Source organism: Cherax quadricarinatus, chromosome 20 (genome assembly GCF_038502225.1).
Source record: "Cherax quadricarinatus isolate ZL_2023a chromosome 20, ASM3850222v1, whole genome shotgun sequence".
Lineage (NCBI taxonomy): Eukaryota > Metazoa > Arthropoda > Malacostraca > Decapoda > Parastacidae > Cherax > Cherax quadricarinatus.
Window position 1 is genome coordinate 16,685,440 of NC_091311.1, and position 25,177 is coordinate 16,710,616.

General features: G+C 43.9%; 1 protein-coding gene across 1 annotated transcript in view; it reads left to right on the forward strand.

Moving 5' to 3' along the window:
- Positions 1 to 25,177, forward strand: part of MFS3 (major facilitator superfamily transporter 3) — a 378,032-nt gene that overhangs the window by 185,645 nt on the left and 167,210 nt on the right. Inside the window, exon 4 of the mRNA XM_070086892.1 lies at positions 10,244 to 10,429. Coding sequence (XP_069942993.1) covers positions 10,244 to 10,429 — 186 coding nt within the window. The remainder of the gene's footprint in view (positions 1 to 10,243; positions 10,430 to 25,177) is intronic.

Sequence of the window (25,177 nt, forward strand, 5' to 3'; positions counted from 1 at the left end):
GGATCAAGAGCCTCCCGGACAGGCCCCCATTTGTTACAAAAAACGCGATTCTAAAAGCTTAGAGATCTCCAGTGAATACTAGAAAGGACTGCCCTTCTAGCATCCAGCCTGTTACTGGGTTTTCGTAACAAGTAGTCAGTATCCTTGTCCAATTATCCATAAAAATTCAGTATTATTCAATAGTGCTTTAGGATTACAACTGGTAGGCTACTAACTAGACGCAGTGGTTCCCAAACTGGGGGTAAATTACCCCCTGGGGGTAATTTACCCCCTGGGGGTAATTTAACCATTTTTGGGGGGTAATGGAGGGGTGACAGAAAAAAAGTTATGAATTTTGAAAATCAAGAAAACAATGCGGTACCCGGTATGAGGATTATTGTTAACTTTGTCTTAGTATATAAAGTTGTAAAGTAAACCTATTATAAGTAAGTAATAAAGTTAAACCAAATAACAATAAACATCAAAAACTAATATACAGTATTAGAAAAGAAGAAATATATAGCTAAGTGTGTGGAAACCCAAAAGTATTTTGACAAGTATGCTTCAGGACAAAAGTCACTCAGTAGCCCAGATCGACCTGTCCAGTACGCGTCACTCACTTCCTGAGGCTGCCTCTATTTCACACTGTCAGTTTATCTGTGAGCATCAGCCGAGGTAGACATAAGCTGGTATGAAGCCAAGAATTCCTAAACTAGCTTCAAGTATGCAACTCCATCCATCCCACTGATGTTCTTGACATCTTTGGTAATAGCCATTAGAGATGCACAATGTTCAAATACAATAAATAAAAGAAAATATCTCAAGTGTTTTAATTTAGCCATATATATCAATAATAACAACATTTTGTGAAAGGGGTAACATGCTTTATGTGGCATGTTAAATTGGGTAACAAGCTGAAAAAGTTTGGGAACCACTGAACTAGAGAAATTAAAATTTAATAAATTTATTAATCATTAAGTTGTCTAGAGGTATATTATCTAATTAAATTAAACAGCAATCAAAATAAAATCAATCTCTCGAGTTCAATATTATTGTGTTGAAAGCACATATCACATTTATAATTCTTAAGTACCGTCTGGTACATTAACATTTAATAAGATATTACAAATATGTACAAATAAGTTTGTGAGCAAAGTAACATTTATGAAGGGGTTCAGGGAAACCGGCAGGCCGGACTTGAGTCCTGGAGATGGGAAGTACAGTGCCTGCACTCTGAAGGAGGGGTGTTAATGTTGCAGTTTAAAAACTGTAGTGTAAAGCACCCTTCTGGCAAGACAGTGATGGAGTGAATGATGGTGAAAGTTTTTCTTTTTTGGGCCACCCTGCCTTGGTGGGAATCGGCCAGTGTGATAATAAAAAAAATAAAAAGTTTGCGTATGCGTGTAAGTGCTCTAAGTAGTTCACTATGTCTCACGACTCGACTAGACTTAAGCAAGTGACTGACAAAGTCCTCAAATAAAATAACTTCTTGACCGACTGGCAACCAGAACAGTCTGCTTGAACAATGAAAAGAATGCTAAGCCCAATAGCCATATAACAAGCGACTGTGACACAATCAGGATCAAGGAGATAATATAACGACACTGAGCAGGGACCATCAGCAGATCCTCCACAAAAGTTACAAAACTCCCATACTACTGAATCCAAGTTCAGCATAGGAAAAACCCTGACTGTGACAATACACAGAAACCAGTACAAAATTAGGTCAGAAGCTATAGCTAAGGACCTGAGATGTTTAGAGTGTCTAAGCGACACACAACCTCAGTACAACGTCGAAAATCACTAAGTCTATACAATGTTCTGTGAACAGAGTTCTACAGAACTAACAAGAATAATGAGACAGACAATCTGTCCAACCACCAAGCGAGTCTAGAGCAGACTGAATACTTCAAGAGAGGTGAGGACACCCCCCCTCGGTCACGTGATAGCCCCGTGGACAGCACAGCTCAGAAGCTGGCAGTATAACGAGCGACAAGCGATAATTACAGTAGTTTGACAATCAAGACTTGAACTGAGCACATATTATGTACATCCTAACAACATAAGTCAAATAACAATATAACAGTCAAATAATAATATAAAGTCATACATTTACGATTTAGCTATTATCGCAAATATAAGCAATATAAAATTAAATGAAAAAGTAATATACATCATATATATACATAATAATCATTGTAACCCATTCAGGGGTTGCAACAGTTACATAGTGGGAACAATCACAGTGTGATGGTACACTATGATAGTTACATAGTGGGAACAATCACAGTGTGATGGTACACTATGATAGTTACATAGTGGGAACAATCACAGTGTGATGGTACAAAATGATAGTTACATAGTGGGAACAATCACATTGTGATGGTACACTATGATAATTACATAGTGGGAACAATCACAGTACTGCTACACTATTTCATATGATAGTTAATATTATTATTATTATTATTATTATTATTATTATTATTATTATTATTATTATTATTTTCACACCGGCCGCCTCCCACCGAGACGGCCGGTTGTTGTTGTTTGGCAATACTATTGTTGTTTGGTAACGTTATTGTTGTTTAGTAACACTATCGTTGTTTGGTAACACTATTGTTTTTTGTTTGGTAACACCATCGTTGTTTGGTAACACTATCGTTGTTTGTTTGGTAACACTATTGTCGTTTGGAAACCTTATTGTTGTTTAGTAACACTATCGTTGTTTGGTAACACTATTGTTGTTTGTTTAGTAACACTATTGTTGTTGTTTGGTAACACTATTGTTGTTTTGTAACACTATTGTTGTTGTTTGGTAACACTATTGTTGTTTGTTTGGTAACACTATCGTTGTTTGTTTGGTAACACTATTGTTGTTTGATAACGCTATCGTTGTTTAGTAACACTATCGTTGCTTGTTTAGCAACACTGTTGTTGTTTGGTAACACTATCGTTACTTGTTTAGCAACACTGTTGTTGTTTGGTAACAGTATCGTTACTTATTTAGCAACACTGTTGTTGTTTGGTAACACTATCGTTACTTGTTTGACAACACTATTATTGTTTTACAACATTAATCGTTATTTGTTGATAACACTGTCGTTTCTTTGACAACACTATCGTTGTTTGTTTAACAACACTATCCCTGTTTAACAACACTATCACTGTTTGACAACACTATCACTGTTTGACAACACTATCACTGTTTTACAACATTATCGCTGTTTGCTTGGCAACACTATCGTTGTTTGTTTGACAACTCTATCACTGCTTAACAACACTGTCACCGTTTGACAACACTATCACTGTTTAACAACACTATCACTGTTTGACAACACTATCACTGTTTGACAACACTATTACTCTTTAACAACACTGTCACTGTTTGATAACACTATCACTGTTGAACAACACTATCACTGTTTGACAACACTATAACTGTTTAACAACACTATCACTGTTTGATAACACTATCACTGTTTAACAACACTATCACTGTTTAACAACACTATCACTGTTTGACAACACTATCACTGTTTAACAACACTATCACTGTTTAACAACACTATCACTGTTTTACAACACTATCGTTGTTTGTTTGACAACACTACCCCTGTTTAACAACACTATCACTGTTTAACAACACTATCACTGTTTAACAACACTATCACTGTTTAACAACATTATCACTGTTTAACAACACTATCACTGTTTAACAACACTATCACTGTTTAACAACACTATCACTGTTTAACAACACTATCACTGTTTGACAACACTATCACTGCTTGACAACACTATTACTGTTTAACAACACTGTCACTGTTTGACAACACTATCACTGTTTAACAACACTATCACTGTTTAACAACACTATCACTGTTTAACAACACTATCACTGTTTAACAACACTATCACTGTTTAACAACACTATCACTGTTTAACAACACTATCACTGTTTAACAACACTATCACTGTTTAACAACACTATCACTGTTTAACAACACTATCACTGTTTAACAACACTGTCACTGTTTGACAACACTATCACTGTTTAACAACACTATCACTGTTTGACAACACTATCACTGTTTAACAACACTATCACTGTTTGACAACACTATCACTGTTTAACAACACTATCACTGTTTGACAACACTATCACTGTTTAACAACACTATCACTGTTTGACAACACTATCACTGTTTAACACCACTATCACTGTTTGACAACACTATCACTGTTTAACAACACTATCACTGTTTAACAACACTATCACTGTTTAACAACATTATCACTGTTTAACAACACTGTCACTGTTTGACAACACTATCACTGTTTAACAACACTATCGCTGTTTGTTTGGCAACACTATCGTTGTTTGTTTGACAACACTATCACTGTTTGTTTGACAGCACTATCGTTGTTTGACAACAGTATCGTTGTTTGTTTGACAACACTATCACTGTTTGTTTGACAACACTATCGTTGTTTGACAACACTATCGTTGTTTGACAACACTATCGTTGTTTGACAACACTATCGCTGTTTGTTTGACAACACTATCGTTGTTTGACAACACTATCGTTGTTTGACAACACTATCGTTGTTTGACAACACTATCGTTTTTTGACAACACTATCGTTGTTTGTTTGACAACACTATCACTGTTTGTTTGACAACACTATCGTTGTTTGACAACACTATCGTTGTTTGACAACACTATCACTGTTTGTTTAACAACACTATCACTGTTTGACAGCACTATCACTGTTTGACAACACTATCACTGTTTGACAACACTATCACTGTTTGTTTAACAACACCATCACTGTTTGACAGCACTATCACTGTTTAACAACACTATCACTGTTTAACAACACTATCACTGTTTGTTTAACAACACTATCGTTGTTTGTTTGACAACACTATCGTTGTTTGACAACACTATCGCTGTTTGTTTGACAACACTATCACTGTTTGTTTAACAACACTGTCGTTGTTTGCTTGACAACACTATCGTTGTTTGACAACACTATCGCTGTTTATTTGACAACACTATCGTTGTTTGTTTAACAACACTATCGCTGTTTGTTTAACAACACTATCGTTGTTTGTTTAACAGCACTTTCACTGTTTGACAACAGTATCACTGTTTGATAACACCATCGCTGCTTGTTTGACAACACTATCACTGTTTGACAACACTATCACTGTTTGTTTAACAACACTATCACTGTTTGGCAACACCATCGCTGTTTGTTTGACAACACTATCACTGTTTGACAACACTATCACTGTTTAACAACGCTATCACTGTTTGACAACACTATCACTGTTTGACAACACTATCGCTGTTTGTTTGACAATACTATCGTTGTTTGTTTGACAACACTATCGTTTGTTTGAAACACTATCGCTCTTTGTTTGACAACACTATTGCTGTTTGTTTGACAATGCTATCGTTGTTTGGCAACACTATCGCTGTTTGTTTGACAACACTGTCGTTGTTTGACAGCATTATCTTTGTTTGAGAACACTGTCGTTCGAACCCTTGACCGGTTTCAAACGGATTCGTTGGACAATAAAGCAGACTGTAAACAGACGGAGTTTTAGGCGCCCTTATCAAACACAAACAATAAATATGAAACAGGAACGTCCACCGGTAAGCTGTCCTAATATACAAGTACAGTTAGAAATAGAAATACAAATAGCTAGAGCTTCACTTTAAGGAGGTTATTAGTAGAATATTCAAGAGGTTACTAGTAGAATTACAATAAATCAACCATTCATATCACATTATGAAGCTCTGTGTAGTCTGCAGTACATCAAACAAACGGGCTTCCACATGGATAAATTGCCATTTTTGTGGAAATTGGTGTCACGCCCCTTGTGCAGATATCCAAGAACTATCTACAAGCAGTATTAAATCAGGGAAGTGTTTCTGGGTATGCCCAAATGAAAGCAATCTGTGGACTAAAATCATGGAAAACCTGGAAGCATTCTATAACAAATGGGAAAATAAAAAGTCTGGGCTGGATGGTATTGCCCTTGGTGCTGGCCATGTAGTCAGAAACGGTAAGGCTGGAGGTGCTGCCCCGGTAGTCAGTAAATCTGGGGCTGATAGTGCTGTCCTGGTAGACAGTAATGGTGAAGCTGGAGGTGCTGTCCTGGGAGACAGTAATGGTGAGGATGGAGATGCTGTCCAGGTAGTCAGTAAATGTACGCAGGAGGGAATGCATATAAATGACCTCGAGGGAGACAGGAGCTGTAGTGGGGAAACAAGTGTAGTCAAGGACAAGATAAAACCAATATTACAAACTAGTAATACCACAGGAGATAGCAAACAAAGGGACTCCGCTAGCATTAGTGAGGATACATTACCAAAAACGAACTGGTGAGAGCTCCATTGTTAGTGCTAGTGAGGATAGGAAAGAGACAGGTAAACATGCACCAACAGGGAATACAGTCACAGAAACCCAAGGCAAACGGAAACCAAGCCTGTGCACATACTATGCACTTGGTATCTGCAGGCATGGGAAATCTAGAAAAAACAGATGGGACGTGCAACTTTGACCACCCTAGAAAATGTCGTGCCCATATGACAACAGGAAAATGCAAACTCACTTCCTGTAAGCTTTCTCACCCTGAAATGTGTCCCTCTTCAGTACAGGAAAGACTGTGCTATAACTTAAATTGCCAGGCACACCATCTAAAGGGGACAAAAAGATACAAAACATCCAGGCCATGGGAAAACCTGGGTAGCCACAGCCACTCAAAAGGGAGAGGTTTTTTAGTGCCAGGAAGGAAAAAAAATGGCAGGAAATGGCGGAAATTGTACGCCAAATCCAGTCATTTCTGGAGTGGAACCACAGTCGATGGTCTCCACTCCAAACCAACAGATACAGATACTAATGCCGGAAAAAAAGCCCCCCACCAGTACCAACAATACCACTAGTCTGATGACATTCTTCTTTGCAAATATACAGGGTCTAAAGCCAGCAAGGAACGACAAAATACCTTTCATCCGTAGACTGCTTGAAGAGGCAAATGCAATGTTCGTGGCTTTCACAGAGACCCACATAAAGGATAACTTGGACAACGAAATATGGATCCCAGGTTACAACCTATACAGATGCGACAGAGTGAACAGGCAAAAGAGGGAGGTGGCCTGTATATCGCAGAGTCACTTGTTTGCACAGAACTGCTTAATGCCTCAAATGATGTAGTGGAAGTTTTAGCAGTAAAGATCGAGAACCAAAACCTAGTCATTGTGGTAGTCTACAAGCCTCCAGATGCAACGTCCCAGCAATTCCAGGAACCGCTGTTAAAAATTGACCACTGTCTGGAAAATCTGCCAGCTCCTGCCCCCAACATCTTGCTCCTTGGGGGCTTCAACTTAAGGCACCTAAAATGGAGGAATATAGCAAATAATGTTGTTGCAGTGATAACACCAGGAGGCAGCTCTGACGAAAACTCACACACACACGAGCTTTTAAATCTCTGCACAAAATTCAACTTAAACCAGCAAATAATAGAGCCTACTAGACTGGAGAATACACTAGACCTCATCTTCGCTAACAATGATGATCTGATACGAAATGTCACCTTATCAAAAACAATATACTCGGATCACAACATAATCGAGGTTCAGACATGTATGCGCGGAGCCCCAGACCGACATAATGAGATTAGTCACGAAGGAGCCTTCACCAAATTCAACTTCAATAACAAGACCACAAAGTGGGACCAAGTAAACCAAGTCCTAACCGATATAAGCTGGGAAGAGAGACTAAGCAACAAAGACCCCAACTTATGCCTAGAACAGATTAACTCTGTGGCACTCGATGTATGCTCAAGGCTTATTCCTTTAAGAAAAAGGAGGAGTAGATGTAAAATAGAAAGAGACAGAAGCTCCCTTTACAGGCGACGAAAAAGAATAACAGAACTGCTAAAAGAGGCCAATATATCTGAAATGCGTAGGGAGTCACTGGTCAGAGAAATAGCAAACATCGAACTTAAGCTAAAAGAATCTTATAGGAGTCAGGAATCGCGGGAAGAACTAAAAGCCATAAATGAAATAGAAAGAAACCCAAAGTATTTCTTTTCCTATGCCAAACCAAAGTCGAGAACAACATCTAGTATTAGGCCCCTACTTAAACAAGTTGGGTCCTACACAGATGACAGCAAGGAAATGAGTGAGCTACTCAAGTCCCAATATGACTCAGTTTTTAGCAAACCGCTAACCAGACTGAGAGTCGAAGATCAAAATGAATTTTTTATGAGAGCCACAGAATTTGGTTAACACAAGCCTATCTGATGTTATCCTGACGCCAAATGACTTCGAACAGGCGATAAATGACATGCCCATGCAGTCTGCTCCAGGGCCAGACTCATGGAACTCCGTGTTCATCAAGAACTGCAAGAAGCCCCTATCACGAACTTTTACCATCCTGTGGAGAGGGAGCATGGACACGGGGGTCGTCCCACAGTTACTAAAAACAACAGACATAGCCCCACTCCAAAGAGGGGGCAGTAAAGCAATAGCAAAGAACTACAGACCGATAGCACTAACATCCCATATCATAAAAATCTTTGAAAGGGTCCTAAGAAGCAAGGTCGCCACCCATCTAGAAACCCATCAATCACACAACCCAGGGCAACATGGGTTTAGAGCATGTCGCTCCTGTCTCAACTATTGAATCATTACAACAAGGTCCTAGATGCACTAGAAGACAAAAAGAATGCAGATGTAATACATACAGACTTTGCAAAAGCCTTCGACAAGTGTGACCATGACATAATAGCGCACAAAATGCGTGCTAAAGGAATAACAGGAAAAGTTGGTAGATGGATCTATAATTTCCTCACAAACAGAACACAAAGAGTAGTATTCAACAGAGTAAAGTCCGAGGCGGCTATGGTGAAAAGCTCTGTTCCACAAGGCACAGTACTCGCTCCCATCTTGTTTCTCATCCTCATATCTGACATAGACAAGGATGTCAGCCACAGCACCGTGTCTTCCTTTGCAGATGACACCCGAATCTGCATGACAGCGTCTTCCATTGCAGACACTGCAAGGCTCCAGGTGGACATCAACCAAATCTTTCAATGGGCTGCAGAAAACAATATGAAGTTCAACGATGAGAAATTTCAATTACTTCGATATGGTAAACACGAGAAAATTAAAACTTCATCAGAGTACAAAACAAATTCAGGCCACAAAATAGAGCGAAAAACCAACGTCAAAGACCTGGGAGTGATCATGTTGGAGGATCTCACCTTCAAGGACCATAACATTGTATCAATCGCATCTGCTAGAAAAATGACAGGATGGATAATGAGAACCTTCAAAACTAGGGATGCCAAGCCCATGATGACACTCTTCAGGTCGCTTGTTCTATCTAGGCTGGAATATTGCTGCACACTAACAGCACGTTTCAAGGCAGGTGAAATTGCTGACCTAGAAAATGTACAGAGAACCTTCACGGCGCGCATAACGGAGATAAAACACCTCAATTACTGGGAGCGCTTGAGGTTCCTAAACCTGTATTCCCTGGAACGCAGGCGGTAGAGATACATGATTATATACACCTGGAAAATCCTAGAGGGAATGGTACCGAACTTGCACACGAAAATCACTCGTAACGACAGCAAAAGACTTGGTAGACGATGCAACATCCCCCCAATGAAAAGCAGGGGTGTCACTAGCACGTTAAGAGACAATACAATAAGTGTCAGGGGCCTGAGACTGTTCTACTGCCTCCCAGCATACATAAGGGGGATTGCCAATAGACCCCTGGCTGTCTTCAAGCAGGCACTGGACAAGCACCTAAAGTCGGTACCTGACCAGCCGGGCTGTGGCTCGTACGTTGGATTACGTGTAGCCAGCAGTAGCAGCCTGGTTGATCAGGTTCTGATCCACCAGGAGGCCTGGTCACAAACCGGGCCGCGGGGGCGTTGACCCCCAGAACTCTCTCCAGGTAAACTCCAGGTAAACTATCGCTGTTTGTTTGACAACTCTATCGTTGTCTGACATTATCATTGTTTGACAACACTATCGTTGTTTGACAACACTATCGTTGTTTGACAACACTATCGCTGTTTGTTTGACAGCACTATCGTTGTTTGTTTGACAACACTATCACTGTTGGTTTGGCAACACCATTGAGGAAATAATAATAATAATAAGAATAATAATAATAATAATAATAATAATAGATGTTATTGCGGTTATTACTAGTTGTATTTTCTTGTACAGGTGAACCACACAGCTGTGTCTCACCTGGGTGATCACCACGACGACTCTGCTGCTGAGGACGACCACCACTCTGGACACACCACCGTCGGTACACTGGTGGTCGACGATGGTCATGACGCTACTGGTAACTCTAGTGGTCCCTCCCTTGACGAGTGTGGTCTGGTCGCCAAGAAGGAGAACCTCATGGTAAGTCAACCAGGCTGTTGATGTTGTCGCTCACATCTCCATCATAGTCTGTTTGATCTGTTTGAGTTAATGATTCAATCTCCTCTTAAATAATTCCACACATGTTTCTGCTGGTAACAGGTTGAATAGGTGAAGCCCACGGATGTTGACAAAGGGTTTTCGTATTGTACCCGTAGCTCCCAACCTTTACACTGGGACTATTTTACACTTCCTGTCATGTCTCTTAATCCAGTACGCTGTTATCATACTGTACAGATTTAGGACTAGGCCCTTCAGCATATTCTATGTGAAAATTAATGAAATTCCAATCTCTTACGTGATTTCTCACATTACTCCTTGATCATGGGAGAAATCGCGAAAGCACTTGGAATTTTACCCCTTTTTTTTAACCCTCTGGTTATTTTGCATATTAGGATATCACCGGTTTACTGTGATCTTATTGCTCGCGCACACACACACACACACACACACACACACACAATTAACACGTAAATCCAGAAAGGGCAATAAGTGGAGAGAGTAGCATAATTGGGAAAGATAAATGGGACTAAATTTGTGCCTACACGACGGACCTCTCAACCCCCCCCCCCTAACCCTCCCTCCCTCACACACAAGCACACACACACAAGGGTAGACACTCACACACACACACATACACACACATACACACATACACACACACACATACATACACACATACGTAAACACACAAACACACACACACACATACACATACACATACACACACACACACACACGCACACACACACACACACACACACACACACACACACACACACACACACACACACACACACACATTCACACACACACATTCACACACACACACATACACACACACACACACACACACACACACACACACACACACACACACACACACACACACACACACACACACACACACACACACACACACACACACACCCTCCGCCACTTGACACCTTAGCCTTAGCCACCTACCCCTCCCCCAAACCACCTAACCCCTCCCCAAACCGTCTAACCCCCGCCCAACAACCTCCCTCCCTCCAATAACCATCCTCCCCCTCCCCCATAACCATCCATCCCCTCTCTCCCCCAAACCATCTAACTCCCTCCCCCAAACCATCTAACTCCCTCCCCCAACTATCTCTGCCCCTCCAATAACCATCCTCCCCCTCCCCCACAACCATCCATCCCCTCTCCTAACCGTCTATTCCCCTCCCCCTAACCAGGATGAGGACAAGGGGCTCCAAGGACGAATCTGAGAGGGAGGAATGGGAGATAGAGCTCAAAAAAAGGGAGGAAGACTGGGGAAGGAGACTAGATGAGCTGGAAAGGAAGATGGAAGAGAGGTTAGCAGCAGAATGCAGAAGGTGGAAGCAACAGGCCACAGCAGCAGAAATCAAGATAGAGAGATTAGAAGAGGAGCTGAGACATCTGAAACAGCACAGAGACAAAGATATTACAGAAGTAGCATCGGCAATGGCTACATCGAACACAGACAACAGGTCCGAAGGAAGCATGGAAACTAAACTGTATGCAGAGGTCCTGTCAAACCCACATGGGGCCAAAACAAAGACAGGGAGCACTCTAGGACAGAAAGAGAGGTTGGAAGACATTGATGGAACTAGGACATGTGCAAGGACCTTACCAGATACCTGTGGGGGCCAGGAGCAAGTGAGCAGGAAGGATAAACCAAGAAGCATAGGGGCCATAACGAGGGAAGGGACTGAAGGAAGGAACACTCCACGGGAAGGAACCAAAACACATCAGAGGATGCAATGGGAGTCACAGTGGGAGGTGGAAAGGGAGAGATCCGTGTTTGTCTATGGGCTAGACGAAGCTAAAGGGGAAACTTATGATGAAAGAAAGCAGGAGGAGAAAAAAGCGATTGAAGACATCATGAAGGTGATAGGCGAGGGGGACATGACCCAGGTGGCAAATTTTCGGAGAATTGGGTGGTTCACAAAGAAAAGGAATCGGCCTCTCAAAGTAATTTTCAAGGCAGAATCAACCCGAACCATGATCCTGCAGGAGAAAGCACGGCTGAGAGGCAAGCAGGAGTTCCGGAGTGTGTACCTCGACCGAGACAGAACACAGGACGAAAGGAAGACAATGAAAGAGAGAGTTCAAAAACGAAAGGAGAAATGGGAGGAAATGAAAAAGGAGAGCAGAATAACCCAGGATCAAATGGAAGGACAAGCGCACCCCCCAGAAACACCTGCAGAAGGACTCCAGCCACGACACCCCCAAGGCAACTGAACATTCCAAACCAACCATCACACACCGATCCCTCTGTTTCCACCCCCCGCACCACAGTTACAGTATTAGAACAGAAGTTGAAGGTTTGGTACACAAATGCAGATGGATTAACGAATAAACATGAGGAATGGCAAGAAAGAATCAATGAGAAGTCCCCAGACATCATAGCAGTTACAGAAACAAAACTCATGGAGACAATAACAGATGCAATCTTCCCACAAGGATACCAGATCATGAGGAAAGATAGAAGGGGTAGGGGGGGAGGTGGGGTTGCTCTGCTCGTAAAAAACAGATGGAAATTCGAGAAAATGGAAGGAATAGATGAGACAGGAGAAAGAGACTACATAGCAGGTACACTTCAGTCTGGGGAACACAAAGTGGTCATTGCAGTGATGTATAATCCACCACAGAACTGCAGGAGGCCAAGAGAGGAATATGAAGAGAGCAACAGAGCAATGGTGGACACACTTGCTGAGGTGGCAAGAAGAGCTCACTCCAGCAGAGCAAAGTTGCTGGTTATGGGGGATTTCAACCACAGGGAGATTGACTGGGAAAACCTGGAGCCACATGGGGGTCCCGAAACATGGAGAGCCAGGATGTTGGACGTGGTGCTGGAAAACCTCATGCACCAACATGTTAAGGACACTACCAGAGTGAGAGGGGAGGATGAACCAGCAAGATTGGACCTTGTGTTCACCCTGGGCAGCTCAGACATTGAGGATATCAAGTATGAGAGTCCCCTAGGAGCTAGCGACCACGTGGTTCTGTGCTTTGAATACATAGTAGAGCTGCAAGTGGAGAGAATAACAGGAGTAGAATGGGAAAAGCCTGACTATAAAAGAGGGGACTACATAGGGTTGAAGAACTTCATGCGGGAGGTCCAGTGGGACAGAGAACTGGCAGGAAAGCCAGTAAATGAAATGATGGAATATGTAGCAACAAAATGCAAGGAGGCAGTGGAAAGGTTCATTCCCAAGGGCAACAGTAACAACGGGAAGACCAGAACAAGCCCCTGGTTTACCCGACGGTGTAAGGAGGCAAAAACAAAGTGCAATAGAGAATGGAAAAAGTACAGAAGGCAGAGAACACACGAAAATAGGGAGATCAGTCGCAGAGCCAGGAATGAGTACGCACAGGTAAGGAGGGAGGCCCAGCGACAGTATGAAAATGACATAGCATCGAGAATCAAGACTGACCCGAAACTGTTGTATAGCCACATCAGGAGGAAGACAACAGTCAAAGACCAGGTGATCAGATTAAGGACAGAAGGTGGAGAACTCACAAGAAATGATCAGGAGGTATGTGAGGAGCTGAACAGGAGATTTAAGGAAGTTTTTACAGTAGAGACAGGAAGGGCTGTGGGAAGACAGCACAGAAGGGAACATCAAGAGGGAATATACCAACAAGTGTTGGATGACATACGAACAACTGAGGAGGAGGTGAAGAAGCTCTTAAGTGACCTTGACACCTCAAAGGCGATGGGACCGGACAACATCTCCCCATGGGTCCTTAGAGAAGGAGCAGAGATGCTGTGTGTGCCTCTAACCACAATCTTCAACACATCCCTTGAAACTGGGCAACTACCTGAGAAATGGAAGACAGCTAATGTAGTCCCCATATTTAAGAAAGGAAACAGAAACGAGGCACTAAACTACAGACCTGTGTCTCTGACATGTATTGTGTGCAAAGTCATGGAGAAGATTATCAGGAGGAGAGTGGTCGAACACCTGGAAAGGAACAAGATTATAAATGAAAACCAGCATGGGTTCATGGAAGGCAAATCTTGTATCACAAACCTCCTGGAGTTTTATGACAAGGTAACAGAAGTAAGACACGAGAGAGAGGGTTGGGTAGATTGCGTTTTCCTAGACTGCAGGAAGGCCTTTGACACAGTTCCCCACAAGAGATTAGTGCAGAAGCTGGAGGATCAGGCACACATAAAAGGAAGGGCACTGCAATGGATAAGGGAATACCTGACAGGGAGGCAGCAACGAGTCATGGTACGTGAAGAGGTATCACAGTGGGCGCCTGTTACGAGCGGGGTCCCACAGGGGTCAGTTCTAGGACCAGTGCTATTTTTGATATATGTGAACGACATGATGGAAGGAATAGACTCTGAAGTGTCCCTGTTCGCAGATGACGTGAAGTTGATGAGAAGAATTAAATCGGACGAGGATGAGGCAGGACTGCAAAGAGACCTGGAGAGGCTGGACATGTGGTCCAGTAACTGGCTCCTCGAATTCAATCCAGCCAAATGCAAAGTCATGAAGATTGGGGAGGGGCAAAGAAGACCGCAGACAGAATATAGGCTAGGTGGACAAAGACTACAGACCTCACTCAGGGAGAAAGACCTTGGGGTGACCATAACACCGAGTACATCACCGGAGGCACACATCAACCAAATAACCGCTGCAGCATACGGGCGCCTGGCAAACCTGAGAATAGCGTTCCGATACCTCAATAAGGAATCGTTCAAGACACTGTACACTGTGTATGTTAGGCCCATACTGGAGTATGCAGCACCAGTCTGGAACCCACACCTGGTCAAGCACGTCAAGAAGTTAGAGAAAGTACAAAGGTTTGCAACAAGGCTAGTCCCAGAGCTCAAGGGAATGTCGTACGAGGAAAGGTTAAGGGAAATCGGACTGACGACACTGGAGGACAGAAGGGTCAGGGGAGACATGATAACGACATACAAGATACTGCAGGGAATAGATAAGGTGGACAGAGATAGGATGTTCCAGAGAGGGGACACAGGGACAAGGGGTCACAACTGGAAGCTGAAGACTCAGACGAGTCACAGGGACGTTAGGAAGTATTTCTTCAGTCATAGAGTTGTCAGCAAGTGGAATAGCCTAGCAAGTGAAGTAGTGGAGGCAGGAACCATACATAGTTTTAAGAAGAGGTATGACAAAGCTCAGGAAGCAGAGAGAGAGAGGATCCAGTAGCGATCAGTGAAGAGGCGGGGCCAGGAGCTGAGTCTCGACCCCTGCAACCACAATTAGGTGAGTACAATTAGGTGAGTACACACACACACACATATACAAATTCACACACACACACACACACACATAAACACACACACACACACACACACACACACACACACACACACACATGGGCGAGACTGGAGATAGAGACTACATAGTAGCTACAATTCAGTCTGGGGAACATAAGGTAGTCATTGCAGTGATGTATAACCCACCACAGAACTGCAGGAGGCCAGAAGAGGAATGTGAAGAGAACAACAGAGCGATGGTGGACACACTGGCTGAGGTGGCACGAAGAGCTCAATCGCGCAGAGCAAAGTTACTGGTTATGGGTGATTTCAAACATAGAGAGAGTGACTGGGAAAACCTGGAGCCTCACGGGGGTCCTGACACATGGAGAGCCAAGATGATGAATGTGGTACTGGAAAACCTCATGCATCAACACGTCAGGGACGCTACCAGAGAGAGAGGGGAGGATGAACCAGCAAGATTGGACCTTGTGTTCACCCTGAGCAGTTCAGACATTGAGGACATCACATATGAGAGGCCCCTTGGAGCTAGCGATCACGTGGTTCTGAGTTTTGATCACATAGTAGAGGTGCAAGTGGAGAGGGTAACAGGAGTCGATTGGGAAAAGCCAAACTATAAAAGGGGGGACTACACAGGTATGAGGAACTTCCTGCGGGAGGTTCAGTGGGACAGAGAACTGGTTGGAAAGTCAGTAAACGAAGTAATGTAGTATGTAACAACAAAATGCAAGGAGGCAGAGGAAAGGTTTGTTCCCAAGGGCAACAGAATTAATGGGAAGACCAAAGTGAGTCCTTGGTTTACCCGAAGGTGCAGGGAGGCAAAAACTAAGTGCATTAGAGAATGGAAGAGGTACAGAAGGCAAAGGACCCAGGAAAATAAAGAGATCAGTCGAAGAGCCAGAAACGAGCATGCACAGATGAGGGAGGCCCACCGACAGTATGAAAACGACATAGCATCAAAAGTCAAGTCTGACCCGAAACTACTGTATAGCCACATTAGGAGAAAGACAACAATCAAAGACCAGGCTGAGGAAAGAAGGTGGGGAACTCACACGAAACGATCAAGAGGTATGTTAGGAACTCAACAAGAGTTTTAAGGAAGTATTCACAGTGGAGACAGGAAGGACTCTGGGAAGACAGGACAGAGGGGGACACCAACAGGGAATACACTGACAAGTGCTGTATGACATACACACAACTGAGGAGGAGGTGAAGAAGCTGCTAAGTGACCTTGATACCTCAAAGGCAATGGGACCGGACATCTCCCTGTGGGTCCTTAGAGAGGGAGCAGAAATGCTGTGTGTCCCATTAACCACAGTCTTCAATACATCCCTTGAAACTGGGCAACTACCTGAGGTATGGAAGATGGCAAATGTAGTTCCCATTTTTTAAAAAAGGAGACAGAAAAGAGGCGCTAAACTACAGACCAGTGTCACTGACGTGTGTAGTATGTAGACTCATGGAGAAGATTATCAGAAGGAGAGTGGTGGAGCACCTGGAATGGAACAAAAGTATAAATGACAACCAGCACGGTTTCATGGAAGGCAAATCCTGTGTCACAAATCTTCTGGAGTTTTATGATAAAGTAAAAGAAGAGATGAGAGAGAGGGGTGGATTGTTTGCATCTTCTTGGACTGCAAGAAGGCCTTCGACGCAGTTCCTTACAATAGATTAGTGCAGAAACTAGAGGACCAGGCGCGTATAACGGGAAAAGCACTTCAGTGGATCAGAGAATACCTGACAGGGAGGTAACAACGAGTCACGGTAAGTGATGAGGTATCACAGTGGGCACCTGTGATGAGCGGGGTCCCACAGGGGTCGGTCCTAGGACCAGTGCTATTTTTGGTATATGTGAATGATGGAAGGGACAGACTCAGAGGTGTCCCTGTTCACTACAGGGATGTTAGGAACCATTTCTTCAGTCATAGAGTGGTCAGGAAGTGGAACAGTCTGGCGAGCGATGTAGTGGAGGCAGGAACCATACATAGCTCATGGAGCTTTATCATACCTCGTTCAGTGAAGAGGCAGGGCCAGGAGCTGTGTCTCGACCCCTGCAACTACAATTAGGTGAGTACACACACACACACACACACACACACACACACACACACACACACACACACACACACATATATATATATATATATATATATATATATATATATATATATATATATATATATATATATATATATATATATATATATATATATATATAACAACACTGCGACTAGCCAAGGACTCGAATCTATGTCGTTTTGGCCCCCCTCATGGTGAGCGAAAATCACATAACGCTCTAACCCACAGGACCAACAAATCCTTCAAGAATCAAGCACTCAGAAGAGCTAGGTGTTTTTCCTTGATCCGAGGACATATGGTGGTGTGGGTGCCTCTGAGCTAATTTCATTCTTCTCCCCATTTGGTGTACTAGCCTCCACAAGCAGTATTTTATTTTCGCTTAAAATGAGGTGGCTCAAAACGACATGGGTTCGAGTCCTTGGCTAGTCGCAGTGTTGTTATTGATTAAATACCACTCGTTCGTGGTTACAATAATATAAAGTACTGTTAATGGAGGCATTATATATATATATATATATATATATATATATATATATATATATATATATATATATATATATATATATATATATATATATATATATATATGTATATATATATATATATATATATATATATATATATATATATATATATATATATATATATATATATATATATATATATATATATATATACACCTTATCTTTCAACAAACCGGCTGTTTCCCACCGAGGCAGGGTGGCCCAAAAGAAAAACAAAAGCTTCTCTTTTTAACTTTAGTAGTGTTTACAGTAGAAAGGGTTACTAGCCCTTTGCTCCCGGCATTTTAGTTGTTTCTTACAAAACGCATGGCTTACGGAGGAAAAATTCTGTTCCACTTCCCCATGGAGATAAGAGGAAATAAGAACAAGAGCTACTAAGAAAACAGAAGAAAAGCCAGAGAGGTGTGTATATATATGCTTGTACATGTATGTGTAGTGTGACCTAAGTGTAAGTAGAAGTAGGAAGACGTACCTGAAATCTTGCATGTTTATGAGACAGAAAAGAGGCACTAGAAATTCTATCATCATGTAAAACAATTACAGGCTTTCGTTTTACACTCACTTCTCAGGACGGTAGTACCTCCCTGGGTGGTTGCTGTCTACCAACCTACTATACAATAAGATCACAGTAAACAGGTGATATCAGATAATGCAAAACAGCCACTGTGAAAGAATAGCGAAATTCCAAACACTTTCTTGACTTCTCACGTTATGAAGGAACTTTCGCTATTCTTTCACAGTGGTTGTTTTGCACACACACACACACACACACACACACACACACACACACACACACACACACACACACACACACACACACACACACACACACACACACAAGCTCAGGAAGCAGAGAGGGAGAGGACCTAGTAGCGATCAGTGAAGAGGCGGGGCCAGGAGCTGAGTATCGACCCCTGCAACCACAATTAGGTGAGTACACACACACACACACACACGCACACGCACACGCACACGCACACGCACGCGCGCACACATAACAGGCACACATAACAGGAAAGGCACTGCAATGGATCAGAGAATACCTGACAGGGAGGAAACAACGAGTCATGGTACGCGACGAGGTGTCAGAGTGGGCGCCTGTGACAAGCGGGGTTCCACAGGGGTCAGTCCTAGGACCTGTGCTGTTCTTGGTATACGTGAACGACATAACGGAAGGGATAGACTCAGAAGTGTCCTTGTTTGCAGACGATGTGAAGTTAATGAGAAGAATCGAATCGGACGAGGATCAGGCAGGACTACAAAGAGATCTGGACAGGCTACAAGCCTGGTCCAGCAACTGGCTCCTTGAATTTAACCCTGCCAAATGCAAAGTCATGAAGATTGGGGAAGGGCAAAGAAGACCGCAGACACAATATAGTTTAGATGGCCAAAGACTGCAAACCTCACTAAAGGAAAAAGATCTGGGGGTGAGTATAACACCGAGCATATCTCCTGAGGCGCACATCAATCAGATAACTGCTGCAGCATACGGGCGCCTGGCAAACCTACGGATAGCGTTCCGATACCTCAGTAAGGATTCGTTTAAGACTCTGTACACCATCTACGTCAGGCCCATACTGGAGTATGCAGCACCAGTTTGGAATCCACACCTAGTCAAGCACGTCAAGAAATTAGAGAAAGTGCAAAGGTTTGCAACAAGACTAGTCCCAGAGCTACGGGGATTGTCCTATGAAGAAAGGTTGAGGGAAATCGGCCTGACGACACTGGAGGCCAGGAGGGTCAGGGGAGACATGATAACGACATATAAAATACTGCGCGGAATAGACGAGGTGGACAAAGACGGGATGTTCCAGAGATGGGACACAGACACAAGAGGTCACAATTGGAAGTTGAAGACTCAGATGAATCAAAGGGATGTTAGGAAGTACTTCTTCAGTCATAGAGTAGTCAGGCCGTGGAATAGCCTAGAAAGTGATGTGGTGGAGGCAGGAACCATACACAGTTTTAAGGCGAGGTATGATAGAGCTCATGGGGCAGGGAGAGAGAGGACCTAGTAGCAATCAGCGAAGAGGCGGGGCCAGGAGCTGTGACTCGACCCCTGCAACCACAAATAGGTGAGTACAAATAGGTGAGTACACACACACACATGGGAAGACCAGAACAAGCCCCTGGTTTACCCGACGGTGTAAGGAGGCAAAAACAAAGTGCAATAGAGAATGGAAAAAGTCCAGAAGGCAGAGAACACACGAAAATAGGGAGATCAGTCGCAGAGCCAGGAATGAGTATGCACAGGTAAGGAGGGAGGCCCAGCGACAGTATGAAAATGACATAGCATCGAAAATCAAGACTGACCCGAAACTGTTGTATAACCACATCAGGAGGAAGACAGTCAAATACCAGGTGATCAGATTGAGGACAGAAGGTGGAGAACTCACAAGAAATGATCAGGAGGTATGTGAGGAGCTAAACAGGAGATTTAAGGAAGTTTTTACAGTAGAGACGGGAAGGGCTGTGGGAAGACAGCACAGAAGGGAACGTCAAGAGGGAATATACGAACAAGTGTTGGATGACATACGAACAACCAAGGAGGAGGTGCAGAAGCTGCTAAGTGACCTTGATACCTCAAAGGCGTGGGACCGGACAACATCTCCCCATGGGTCCTTAGAGAAGGAGCAGAGATGCTGTGCGTGTCCCTAACCACAATCTTCAACACATCCCTTGAAACTGGGCAACTACCTGAGAAATGGAAGACAGCAAATGTAGTCCCCATATTTAAGAAAGGAACCAGAAATGAGGCACTAAACTACAGACCTGTGTCTCTTACATGCATTGTGTGCAAAGTCATCGAGAAGATTATCAGGAGGAGAGTGATGGAACACCTGGAACGGAACAAGATTATAAATGAAAAATAGCATGGGTTCATGGAAGGCAAATCCTGTGTCACAAACCTCCTGGAGTTTTATGACAAGGTAACAGAAGTAAGACACGAGAGAGAGGGGTGGGTTGATTGCATTTTCCTAGACAGGAAGGCCTTTGACACAGTTCCCAACAAGAGATTAGTGCAGAAGCTGGAGGATCAGGCGCATATAACAGGGAGGGCACTGCAATGGATCAGGGAATACCTGACAGGGAGGCAGCAACGAGTCATGGTATGTGAAGAGGTATCACAGTGGGCGCCTGTGACGAGCGGGGTCCAGAGGGGTCAGTTCTAGGACCAGTGCTATTTTTGATATATGTGAAAGATATGATGGAAGGAATAGACTCTGAAGTGTCCCTATTTGCAGATGATGTGAAGTTGATGAGAAGAATTAAATTGGATAAAGCAGGACTGCAAAGAGACCTGGACAGGCTGGACATGTGGTCCCGAAACTGGCTTCTCGAATTCAATCCTGCCAAATGCAAAGTCATGAAGATTGGGGAGGGGTAAAGAAGACTGCAGACAGAGTATAGGCTAGGTGGACAAAGACTACAGACCTCGCTCAGGGAGAAAGACCTTGGGGTGACCATAACACCGAGCACGTCACCGGAGGCACACATCAACCAAATAACTGCTGCAGCATATGGGCGCCTGGCAAACCTGAGAATAGCGTTCCGATACCTTAATAAGGAATCGTTCAAGACACTGTACACTGTGTATGTTAGGCCCATACTGGAGTATGCAGCACCAGTCTGGAACCCACACCTGGTCAAGCACGTCAAGAAGTTAGAGAAAGTACAAAGGTTTGCAACAAGGCTAGTCCCAGAGCTCAGGGGAATGTCGTACGAAGAAAGGTTGAGGGAATTCGGACTGACGACACTGGAGGACAGAAGGGTCAGGGGAGACATGATAACGACATAGAAGATACTGCGGGGAATAGACGAGGTGGACAGAGATAGGATGTTCCAGAGAGGGGACACAGAAACAAGGGGTCACAACTGGAAGCTGAAGACTCAGACGAGTCACAGGGACGTTAGGAAGTATTTCTTCAGTCATAGAGTCGTCAGGAAGTGGAATAGCCTAGCAAGTGAAGTAGTGGAGGCAGGAACCATACATAGTTTTAAGAAGAGGTATGACAAAGCTCAGGAAGCAGAGAGGGAGAGGACCTAGTAGCGATCAGTGAAGAGGCGGGGCCAGGAGCTGAGTCTCGACCCATGCAGCCACAATTAGGTGAGTACACACACACACACACACACACACACACACACACACACACACACACACACACACACACACACACACACACACACATGCACACGCACACGCACATGCATGCACACTCACACGCTCAAGCACGCACACACACACACAGGAGGAGAGTGGTGGGGCACCTGGAAAGAAACAAGTGTATAATTGACAACTAGCACGGTTTCAGGGAAGGAAAATCCTGTGTCACAAACCTACTAGAGTTTTATGACAAGGTGACAGAAGTAAGACAAGAGAGAGAGGGGTGGATCGACTGCGTATTTTTGGACTGCAAGAAGGCTTTCGACACAGTTCCTCACAAGAGGTTACTGCAAAAGCTAGAGGACAAGGCACACATAACAGGAAAGGCACTGCAATGGATCAGAGAATATCTGACATTGAGGCAACAACGAGTCATGGTACGCGACGAGGTGTCAGAGTGGGCGCCTGTGACAAGCGGGGTTCCACAGGGGTCAGTCCTAGGACCTGTGCTGTTCTTGGTATACGTGAATGACATAACAGAAGGGATAGCCTCAGAAGTGTCCTTGTTTGCAGACGATGTGAAGTTAATGAGAAGAATCGGATCGGACGAGGATCAGGCAGGACTACAAAGAGATCTGGACAGGCTACAAGCCTGGTCCAGCAACTGGCTCCTTGAATTTAACCCTGCCAAATGCAAAGTCATGAAGATTGGGGAAGGGCAAAGAAGTCCGCAGACACAATATAGTTTAGATGGCCAAAGACTGCAAACCTCACTCAAGGAAAAAGATCTGGGGGTGAGTGTAACACCGAGCATATCTCCTGAGGCGCACATCAATCAGATAACTGCTGCAGCATACGGGCGCCTGGCAAACCTACGGATAGCGTTCCGATACCTCAGTAAGGATTCATTTAAGACTCTGTACACCATCTATGTCAGGCCCATACTGGAGTATGCAGCACCAGTTTGGAATCCACACCTAGTCAAGCACGTCAAGAAATTAGAGAAAGTGTAAAGGTTTGCAACAAGACTAGTCCCAGAGCTACGGGGATTGTCCTATGAAGAAAGGTTGAGGGAAATCGGCCTGACGACACTGGAGGCCAGGAGGGTCAGGGGGGACATGATAACGACATATAAAATACTGCGCGGAATAGACGAGGTGGGGAAAGACGGGATGTCCCAGAGATGGGACACAGACACAAGAGGTCACAATTGGAAGTTGAAGACTCAGATGAATCAAAGGGATGTTAGGAAGTATTTCTTCAGTCATAGAGTAGTCAGGCCATGGAATAGCCTAGAAAGTGATGTGGTGGAGGCAGGAACCATACATAGTTTTAAGGCGAGGTATGATAGAGCTCATGGGGCAGGGAGAGAGAGGACCTAGTAGCAATCAGCGAAGAGGCGGGGCCAGGAGCTGTGACTCGACCCCTGCAACCACAAATAGGTGAGTAGGTGAGTACACACACACACACACACACACACACACACACACACACACACACACACACACACACACACACACACACACACACACGCACACATGCACACGCACACAAGACGCACACGCACACAAGAAGCCAAGGGGGCCAACTTTGAAGAAATAAAACAGGAGGAGAAAAAAATGATTGAAGGCATTATGAAAACAATAGGGGAGGGCAATATGACCCAGGTGACAAATTTTCAGAGAATTGGGTGGTTTGCGAGTGGAAGGATACGGCCTGTCAGAGTAACTTTCAAGGAAGAATCAGTTCGAACCAGGATTCTGCAAGAGAAAGCAAGACTGAGGGACAAAGAGGGGTACCAGAGAGTATACCTCGACCGCGACAGAACACAAGAAGAAAGGACTACACTGAAAGAGAGGGTACAGAGACACAAGGAGGAACGGGAAGCAATGAAAATGAGCAGGACCCAGACACAGGAGGAAGGGCAAACACACCCCACAGAATCTCCCACCAAAAGACTCCACCCGCGACATTCCCAACGCAACTGAGCAACCTATACTACAACCCACTCACTGTTCCCTCTACCACCAACCCCCATATCACAAACCTCACCCCAACAGCTGTCCCTTATGGGCATTCTGACCCCACCCCCATCAACACAAACCCCACCTACACCACAGCCCCATACAGGCCCCCACCAAGGCTCTCCCTCCCCCAACCCCAATATTCTTGCATGACCACAATGATAGAAAAGAAACTAAAGGTTTGGTACACAAACGCGGATGGAATAACGAATAAACATGAGGAGTGGAATGAAAGAATCAGTGAAAAATCCCCAGACATCATAGCAGTCACAGAAACAAAACTCGCTGAGACAATAACAGACACAATCTTCCCAACAGGATATCAGATCCTGAGGAAAGATAGAAGGAGTAGAGGGGGAGGAGGGGTTGCACTGCTCATAAAACACCGATGGGGATTTGAGGAAATGGAAGGCATGGACATGATTGGAGAAAGAGACTACATTGTAGTTACAATTCAGTCCGGAGAACATAAAGTAGTCATTGGAGTGATGTATAACCCACCACAGAACTGCAGGAGGCCAAGAGAGGAGTACGAAGAAAACAACAGGGTGATGGTGGACACACTGGCTGAGGTGGCAAGAAGAGCTCACTCGAGCAGAGCAAAGTTACTGGTAATGGGCGATTTCAACCACAGGGAGATCGACTGGGTAAACCTGGAGCCACATGGGGGTCCCGAAACATGGAGAGCCAAGATGATGGATGTGGTACTTGAAAACCTCATGCATCAACATG